The following is a 9,744-nucleotide window of genomic DNA, read 5'->3' on the forward strand; positions in this document are numbered from 1 at the left end:
CAGAAATTCATAGTCCCTGAACCAGGGAGATACTGAATATACTGGGTTATTGATCACCACTGAGACCATACCAAAAAAATATTCAGAAATGTCCTCCATTACAAAAATGGTTATAGCTACCAACACACAAAACCTATAACAAAATTGCTATGTTCTGTGATTTTTTTTTTCTTAAAAAACAGCCCAAAATATTAAACAACAGCAGAGTTAAGCTACTCCTGCATTTAGGTTTCACTGATGCATGAAAGTATCCATTTATCTCATTTAATCCACATCAGTACTCACAATTCCCCTTCCGTGGAAATCTTACACATTAGGAACAGAATTCTAATAATTTAGAGGAGTTTTTCAGTAGAATAAAAACTGTTTCTACAGTCTTTAGTTAAGCTTGTGAATTCTGAATTTCAAAGACTGAACTGAAAACAAAGGTTAAGGCAAAACTCTTACAAAGTCAAAACCAGAATCTAGTTGGAAAAAAATGAGGTTTACATTTGTCTTGTCAATGATTCTATGATTAATACTACAGTACTGCCAGCATTAGGACTCCTGCTCTCAAAGGCTGCTGTTTCATTATGTAATGACAAAGAACCAAGAACCAGGAAGGGAGGAAAAATCTCGATCTGAACTGTTTACAAAATAAAAAAGATTCTCACTTGCCTAACAGAAATCAACGGCATGAAATACAACATATCAGTCTCAACTAGAGAACAATGAAAAAAGGAAACACCAATGTTAATCGCTACTTCTATGATACCTAGGAATAGAAATATCAGTAGCAGCTGTAAACGGTTTTCAAACCTATTATGACAACAAAAGCCACAGAAGACCCACGAACAAATACATTTGTTTCAAAACAGCAAATACCTGTATGTCTTGCACACTGAGCTCTAGCACCTGACTTGTCGACAGTTGTGTGTAGTGGACATTAATTCTTGTGAGGCTTGCAAATACTAGCTCTTCAGGAACTTTGTTGACCAAAGACAATCCTATTCCACCTTCCAGTTTCACAAGCACCTGAGAAAAGAATATTTGAAGAGGGGGGAAAAACCACTAACAAACCAACACTGAGAAAACCTGTGATACTGAATACATCATTCTGCAAAGAAGTTATTTTCTCAGACTCATCTCCACAGAGGCTGAACAGCTCATTGACAATTAATCTTCAAATAAAGAGGTTTTAAAATATATAAGCCCAACTTTTAAGAATGAGTTTTAGTAGGAAAAGTGGTTTGCTAAATTAATAGCACAATTTCTTTAATGCCAATTTAGATGAATCCAGATATGGATTCAACTTAAGATGAATATTAAGCGCCTTCCCATAGCGGCTCAGCTCAGCCACCGTGTACTGGACATCAGCAATTCATAACAATTGGTCATCATGGGGAAAAGCTGATGAACAACGCCCCACCCCCCCAACCTTTCTCTAAAATCTAGAAAGGAAAATAATACAGAAACCAGACAGATACTAGTTGTAGTATCTTACTTCTAATTCCTGCTCTGTATCTGGGTTTTTAAACTTGCGTAGATCTTGTTCCGTAACTGGAAGTTCATCTCCTTCACTGGATAAACGATCATTTCTACGTTGGTTAAAATCTGTTATCTGATAAAGAAATAAATTACTACAACGATCACATTCCTATTTATGAATAACAGCTATATTGTCCTACCTTGTAAAATTATTATTTAAAAAAAAATAAGTACAATGAAAACTTTTGTTGCAATTATTTGTTTTATGATATTTCCCTCCCCCTTCATATCATTATGAAGTTAACTTTTTGTAAGAATTTATAGATGCAATACAGAAAAAGGTATTTCAAGTACAAGCAAATAATGAAACTAGGTTCTAGTTAGTGAAGGGCCTTCACCTGCAGGACTCTAGTTGGCCCATCCGGGATGACTCTAACAGCAAGTACTCCTGACCCAGGCCTCATCTTCTGGTTTATGAATTGCTGTTCAGGTGGAACTGGCCCCAGAAGTTCAAGTGATGTATCAGGACCAAGAACAACTTCTGCTCCATCATGAAGACCTACTATTCCTCCCTTTGCCTGGAGAAAGAATTAAGAGTAAGGAAAAAAAAAATAAGAATAGGTAAAGGCTTCAGATAAGTATTTACATACAGTAATTTAAAAATGTATTTTACTTTCCTCTCCTTACACAGCAGAAGAATAAAGTAGCCTGAGACTCCATCCCAGACTGAGTACTGCGTGTGTGAGGGAAATTAACACATTTCTTACTCTTCAGAACTAAAAGGAAAGCAGTCCAGCAGCATTTTAGTTGGTATTACTAAAGCTTCTGGTAACTCATGTTTAATCAGCTTGTCAGCTAGAAGAAACAGCCAAGATCAATAATTCAGTATTCCACTAGACATTCAAAAACTGAAGCTATCGTATCATGATCAAACGCGGGAAGAAGTCCTTCCTGAAAATATTTTTAAAGTGATAAAAAGTTTTGTAAAAGATGAACTCTGCATCTGCGGATAAGAATTTAAATCCTTATTGAGTCAACATCTTAAAACAGCAATGCAGGGCTTTTCAGTTGCTACAAACTGACAAGTAGTAACTTACTAAGCTACTCTAATTTTATCACAAAATGATCAATGCAACATCGTGGGACTTAGTACAATATTTTTCTCTAGATCTGTTTTTTGGTATTAGAATTGAAATGTAGCATTAAAGGTGGCAAAGGAACACTACACTGCTGCTGTCCTTACTGTATCTATTCTGGAGGTTGGAATCTTCTTTTATGGCTACTACTTTCCTTTAAAATTAATCAGAACAGAACTACAAATACAGTCTTAAAAGGTTACTGTGAAGCCCTAGGAGTGTTTTCCACACATTTTCTTCTTTGCTTACATCAGAACAAGCATCTAAAATGTCAACGCTGGTTTCTGCAAGATACTTCTAGTTTCACAGAGGACACATACTGTCCTGCTATTACCAAGTGAGCAAAATGACCAGGATGCTGGTTTTCTGTCATTGCTGTTCTGTTTTAAAATGAAGAAATATCCAAAGCACGTGTTTTGGGAAAAAAAACCCCAACAAATTACAAGGAATTTAGAAACAAGAAAAGAAAAAAGCTAACAGAACATAATGGAGTCCTATTTGCAGGATTTTCAAAGTGGTATTGTTCCGTATCTCACAGATCCATTCCAGATTCGATGTTCACATAAAAGACTCACTTTCACCACAGAGCTAAAATATTCACTATGGAGGTACTTTTTCCCCTGAATTGAGGTTCATTTCCATTGACAGAGCTGGGACAGGGTTGGTTGGTTGTTTTTCAAAAAACCCCATTAGAAATAATATAAGTATTTATTACAAACACACTTTGCTATTTCAACAATATACAGGATAACTCATTCAAATTATTTGTATGTAAGCGATAAATATGGTTGAAACACTTAAAAAAAAAAAGCGCATAAAAATTCTTTTGACATTTAGTTCTAGAATTTGTATAAGCAATCCCGGTTTCTGTGCCTACAAATTCTAACATCAGCAGGCAGAATTATCAAATAGTTTGCAAGTGTTAGCTGTCTGCAAGTCAGAGTTTCCTGGAACACAAAGAAAGAGCGAATGGTTCAAACTGCTTTCAAAATTATTACTAAAATGTTAAAACCACGATTCTGTTGAAGTGCTGGTTATACACAGATCTTGACTTTCATCAGTGATACTAATTGACACGATCTGCAGCATTTTCACATTTGGTATGTGTGAGAATATCAAACCCTATTTTTCACTGTACTGCTTATTTTCAACAATGATGTACTATTCATTTTCTAATTATTTGCTTCCAAATTAATAGTTTCATTATTTGAAATGGATAAGAACATTCAAACATGAATTTAAACCACAAAAGCTGTTTGCCTGGTTTCCTCTGTTTTCTGAACTTCAGCCTCAAAGCTTTTAGTTCACTTCAATACTAAGCCCAAATGACTATGTCATCTGTATCAGCAACAGTCAAAACCAGTTCAACGTACAATCAGTACCAACCTGGACAACAAGTCCATGAATACCACATGTCAACTTTCCATCACGAAAACTCCATGTCTGGGTAGTGCTGCGCCGTCGATCGGGCTTTCTCAACATCAGGGGCTCGTACCTGCAACAAAAGCATGCCACCAACGCTTAGGGGATTCCAACGTCTCAGTTTTACTCTTGAGAAGTGTTAATGGTGAACACCTACTCTAATGTTGTTCAAGCTCACTTTCCTAATCTCACTTCTGAAGTGCTCTTTTTGACAATCTCCTGCTAAAAATATATTAGCCATGCTTTAAAAATATTTCCAAGTCACAAAAGTGATCATGAGACCTGTTCACAAGGACAGCTCTTCCACACGCCTTCAGAATAATTTCTTTCCTAATTCAGAGAATATCATGTTAAGTATGCTTTCAAAGACATGGTTAGAACCTACATCAGTTTCCTGTAAAATTGTATCTGCAATACCTGTTATCTGTGACAGCTGCCAGGCCTGCAATATCTAAAATCATGCAAGAGTCCACAGACCGAGGAGAAGGTTTATGGGGGTTATGAGGAACTGAAGAACCTTCATGGCAAAGCATTCCTGTGCCCGTCATTCTCCAAAGCTGGGATCGTTTTCCTGGCTCCTATTGCATAAAAGTTCAACATTTATATGAGCACAGCAGTACAGAGCAAATATTTCTGTCCTGTTTTGCTATCAGATGTTTTGAATTATAATTCTTGGAATGACTTGTATATATTTAACTTCAGAGCTCTGTGACTTAGAACTAGGAACTAGTTTGCATAAAAACTTCTAATTCGACTCTGATATTCAATGAACATGTATCCTACGTTCACATTGTCAGATGCAGACAGTATTTACAGATGCAGTGTATTTACAAGCTGTTTTTAATCTCAGCAATATCTAAATACAGTTTCTATTTCTTAAGAGGCCCAGAAATAGAAGATGTAGGTTAGAATGCAACCAAAAAGGAAGCATGCTGTATCTTGTAACTTCATTAGAACACCCAACATACAATTACCACACCTGGTTGTGGCAGAGGCATTCACAACATGCTGTACTACTTTTATTCCGATTCCCTTTTCTGTCACCCTTACCCCCATAAAAGGCTTATACGGAAGCACCACCATAATTCAAGCAACCTGAATTGCCATAACCTGTTGCTTTCAATGGAGTCTTTCTCCACCCTTTCAAAGTTACCATGAAAATGTTTTTATTTTTTCCTTCTCCTAGCATATGATTTTACTTCAGCACATAGAAACAGCATTTTAATAAAATCACAAGTGTCTTAGTACCTTCTTTTTCAGTACAACTCGTTGAGTCTTTGGAGAAACATCAAGGACAAGTTCTGCATATGCAGCATCCTTATTTGAAGCAACTGGTCTTACACCTGGCTCTTGTAAACTAGAACACCAAGAAAACATCATCATGTTTATTCAGAGTAGCTGCTACTTCTGTAGACTGAATTAGATCTGTACCGAAATGCAATCGAGGAAGCTTACACTTCCAATACAGCCAACCAGACAGAAATATATACTGGGATTATTTTTTTCCTCTTGTTACATTTGGAATTACCAGTGTAAGGTGTCAATTTGAGTAAATTCTTAAAAGGGGCTTTGATTTCTCACTGTGACTAAGAACCTCACAGGCAAAGCAGATGAGTTCCAAAGAAAATTTTTCACCTTATATTGAGAAAAGCAACAAAGCATGTATCAATCCCAGTATTTCAATAGCATATAAACTAGCACAAGTTTAAAATTCACAGGCATGTCATAAATAGGTATGTCCTGTAGTCAAGTAAATCCACCACATGAAATTAAGACCCCAGATGTGACCCTAAACATCCCAGCTCTTCTAAGATCAGACAGTGGGGTCACAGCAGACACCATACGCTAAATCTTTTTCACTATGTGACAAAATAAACAATGGCAAGCTGCACCTATAAAGCTAAGTTCCCACAACCAAATGAGGTAAGATACACAGCTTACCAACTGTCAGACTCGACTTCTGAATTTTGGCATTTCTTCTGCTAGCTACAAGGTTGACAGAATTTTAGCTGCATTTGAAAAAACTTTCAAACGGCAACCATTAAGAGAATATTAACATAAAGCCTAAAGAACACCATGAACATTCAAAGTATTTTCATCTAATACAGAAAGAATTACCCTGAGAAAGTGTAAGTAGCAGCAATATAAATGAAGTTTTCATAGTAAAGCTGCTTGCTATCTTGGAAGTCATTCATGCTACAGACGATTTCTGAGGATCCTGCCCCTTTAACTGTCAGCATGATAAAAGGTGGCAGAATAGGTTCATCCCACGCATAATCCAGCGAGGTCATGGGCTTCACTTCAGTGTACAGTCTTGGCTCGACAACACCATGCTGATTAAAAACAACTGGGACCTGTAACAGTTATGAAAGAGGATTTAGTTTCACACAGAAATTGTTAATCAGACAATTTTTTTGCTATAATTTGTTCATTTTTCAAGAATTGATCACTGAAACGCATTCAGCTCACTTCTTCCCCTGCCCCCAATGGTCTCATACGCGTTTTCTTCCATTTGAGTTTCAATTAAAGATAATCTGAAAGGGATGAGAAATGTCATCTTCGCTTTTATCTGTCATCCCTGGTTCAAAATGTCTTTAGTCCTGTGGCAGCATCTCAAAACCTCCTAATCAAGATGAGGAGACTTGCTCAGTTTTATTTAACAGTTCAGTACCAAAATCCAGAGTGAAAAACAGTAACTATCACAAGCTCTGTCTCCTGCTCTGATCACAAAGCAGTCAGTAAGTTACCGTAAAATAAGCCGAGTAAATTCTCTGATTTTTATAATCACTGACATGGAAGCCCAAAGACAGAGAGAAAGGAAGTGGCAGCAGTAGCCCAAATTCTTTTTACAGGTTATTCAAGTGCTGAAAATACCACAGAACAGATGACAAACTATCACCCTAGCACTATTTTCTCATCAATAATAATGCTCTTCCTTGTAAGACTTTTAATGCACTCATGAAAGCCACAACATTAGCACTATCTGAACAAAATGAAGTAGAGTACTACCAATTTTTACTAACATTCAGAAATATAATTATTATATACAAATACCTCTTGCTACATTTTATTTCATTACACAAGCTAGTCAGCTCCCTCTTCTAACAAATATAAAAGAACTCCTACTTTTCTTTTTTCACTGAAAAATAAAATTAAAAAAAAGTGATTTTTTTTGCCCTTTTACCTTGGAAAAATTGTCTATGCGGAAAGGTGGCGGTAACTGATCTGTGTCACTGAACGCAATGCGGTATGTGGCTCCTTGAAGAGTAATTTCTACTCTTAAGAAGTAACATTTTCCCAGGGTGTCCCTAAATGAGAACAAACAAGTGCAAGAGAAGTAGGTTTCTCATCTGCGTTACCCTCAGTCCTAAGTGTTAAACAGCTGCTTCTATCAAAAATGGAAGTACACTACAGAAGATTTATATATAATAACTACCTCATATTAATATGGAACGAGTTGTTTTTGTTGACCTCAAAGCCCCCAGACCAAACGCAGTTTGGGACATCCATTAGTCTCACACATAACAGTTGATCATAGGAAGTGTGGAGATGTAGCCATCAGGATTGGATGTTCCCTAGTAATAGAAATCGGTAAATACATATGCTATAGGTATTAGAAAATACAGTATTAATCTATATACCTCCCAAATACAAACACAGCAATTATATTGTTAGGTGGATGGTGGTATTAGAGTAATGAGGAAGATCCTCATAACCAGCCAACAATACTTTCAATGACAATTTTTTTGTTCTTTTTGGTAAGAAGATGCTGTGACTAACTACAGGTATTGTAATAACAAGTAACAAAAAGGAAGCATCTTACCCGGCCTCTGGCAAATTCCCGCTGAACAAAGGCAAGCTTGTAGGTTGATTTATTATCTAATAGGTAACGGGGTGCAAACGTTACCATGCATGTATCGATATAACGGCCTCTGCCTTTTTTAACATCAATACCTAGTAATAAAAAAAAGTTAAGAACAAAGCTATTATTTTTACCAGAGAAAAAGACATCTGGCACAATATATGTCACACAACAAAAGTTCTTTTTCTCAGGTTCCTGACATACGCTGGTTTTTGCCATACCACTGCCATATTTTGAAACATTATTTTAAACAGTAAATGTAATTTTATGCTCTCTGTCCCCCTCTGTTTCTCAAGTACAATTTAGTCTGAAGCACTGAAGATAAAAAAACCTATTTCCAATCACAAGTAAATTAATGCAAGTAATTATTCCACTTTTAAACATATGAAAAATTCCTCCAAAATCCCGTAGGAGTAACTTCCAAACTGTCATTTAATTAAAAACTAAAAGCTTCCACAGAAATTGTACTTTATGTAGACTAGGATCACAAGGAAGACAGACGTTGCACTCCTCCACATCAGCCTACAGAGGCACCGCAAGGCAAAAACCACAGAAGTAGCACATGGCTGAAAAGTTACAGCGTATCGACACTCAAAATCGTCAGAGACAGTAATGCGGTGGGATTTAAAATGTACTTAGAAGTAACATACAGGGGGAATAAAGACACAGAAACAAAAAGAACTGTTTGTAAATGCAGTTATTAACACTCAATGATGAAATATAAAAATAAAAATAACTGAAAACTGATTTCTAAGCTAATGAAATTCAAAATAAAAACCTAAAAATATTCAGAATGCTATTTTTTGTTTAATAATTTTCTCTGGACCCACAAAACCCGTTAACAATATATGTTTCGCTGCTGTAATTGTTCTGTTTCTGGTGTCACTGACATCATGTCTTCCCAAGCTCAACAGTGTTTCTCAAATGTTCCTATCAACACATACCAATGTTATAAATGAGGCCTGGACGGTTTCCATGTTGGATCACTTTAAGGGCTCTGACACCGCTACCACCATCCAGGGAGAAACCCTGGCACCAGCCAGGCATGCCTTCAGGATGGATTCCTTTTCCAACCCGCATTGTACACCTAAGGGTAAGAAGAAAACCCAAAGATTTACTCATTTAAATGAAGGATCAGATATCAACACGGTGCTGATGATCAAACACATACCCAGATACAAAAAGAACACCTGTGTTATAATATAAATGCATTAGAAGCCACGATAAATCTCTTCTTAATTCGTTCTGCATTTCTGCCATAAGCTTTTAACACAATGGTCAAGATTCAGCGAACATTTCGTGTAAAAGGCTTGGTAATTTTCAGACTGATTAACCATGAAATTTGTGTATCTTTTTTCTTTGAAAGAAAAAAAGAAAATGAAAAAGAATGGAATAATTTTTTGTGATAAATTTAACTACTGTTCATTTGAGCAAAAATCCCAGAACATTTCAGATAAGAACATGATTTAAAGTAAATTTATTTCTCATTTTCATAGAAAAAGCAAGTTCTCTCCTTGATGCCAGTTAAAGTAGCTGAAGAGTTTCCTTTCCAAAATCCTGCCATTTCCTTTTATGTCAGAATCACAATAGCTCTACTACTTCTCTTTTAACACTCAGAATTTAGGATTAGGGGTTTGGAGTGGGTTTTTTTTAGTGGTAACAAAGTCATTTATACAATTCAGTAAGTCTCTTCAAAAAGGTTTTTGATTTTCTTCCTAAAGAAGCACGAGTTCAAAACACACAAAATAAAACCAAAGCAACCTGCAGACACAACAGAATTAGCCAACCAAGGAGTTCTCAGTAGAAAATGTCTAAAGATCCAATATGCTTATTTTAGTATTTAGAAACTTAATTACT

The 9,744-nt window shown here is 36.2% G+C and overlaps 1 protein-coding gene across 1 annotated transcript in view; it reads right to left on the bottom strand.

The window, feature by feature from the left end:
• The window catches only part of VPS13D (vacuolar protein sorting 13 homolog D (S. cerevisiae)), a 103,750-nt gene that overhangs the window by 46,407 nt on the left and 47,599 nt on the right, over positions 1-9,744 (bottom strand). The window contains 12 exon segments of the mRNA XM_009881076.1: positions 865-1,014; positions 1,484-1,600; positions 1,866-2,045; positions 3,990-4,098; positions 4,443-4,603; positions 5,274-5,382; positions 6,144-6,379; positions 7,210-7,333; positions 7,462-7,564; positions 7,567-7,600; positions 7,849-7,979; positions 8,832-8,974. Coding sequence (XP_009879378.1) covers positions 865-1,014; positions 1,484-1,600; positions 1,866-2,045; positions 3,990-4,098; positions 4,443-4,603; positions 5,274-5,382; positions 6,144-6,379; positions 7,210-7,333; positions 7,462-7,564; positions 7,567-7,600; positions 7,849-7,979; positions 8,832-8,974 — 1,597 coding nt within the window.

Source organism: Charadrius vociferus, unplaced genomic scaffold (assembly GCF_000708025.1).
Source record: "Charadrius vociferus isolate BGI_N301 unplaced genomic scaffold, ASM70802v2 scaffold663, whole genome shotgun sequence".
NCBI classification, from domain to species: Eukaryota; Metazoa; Chordata; class Aves; order Charadriiformes; family Charadriidae; genus Charadrius; species Charadrius vociferus.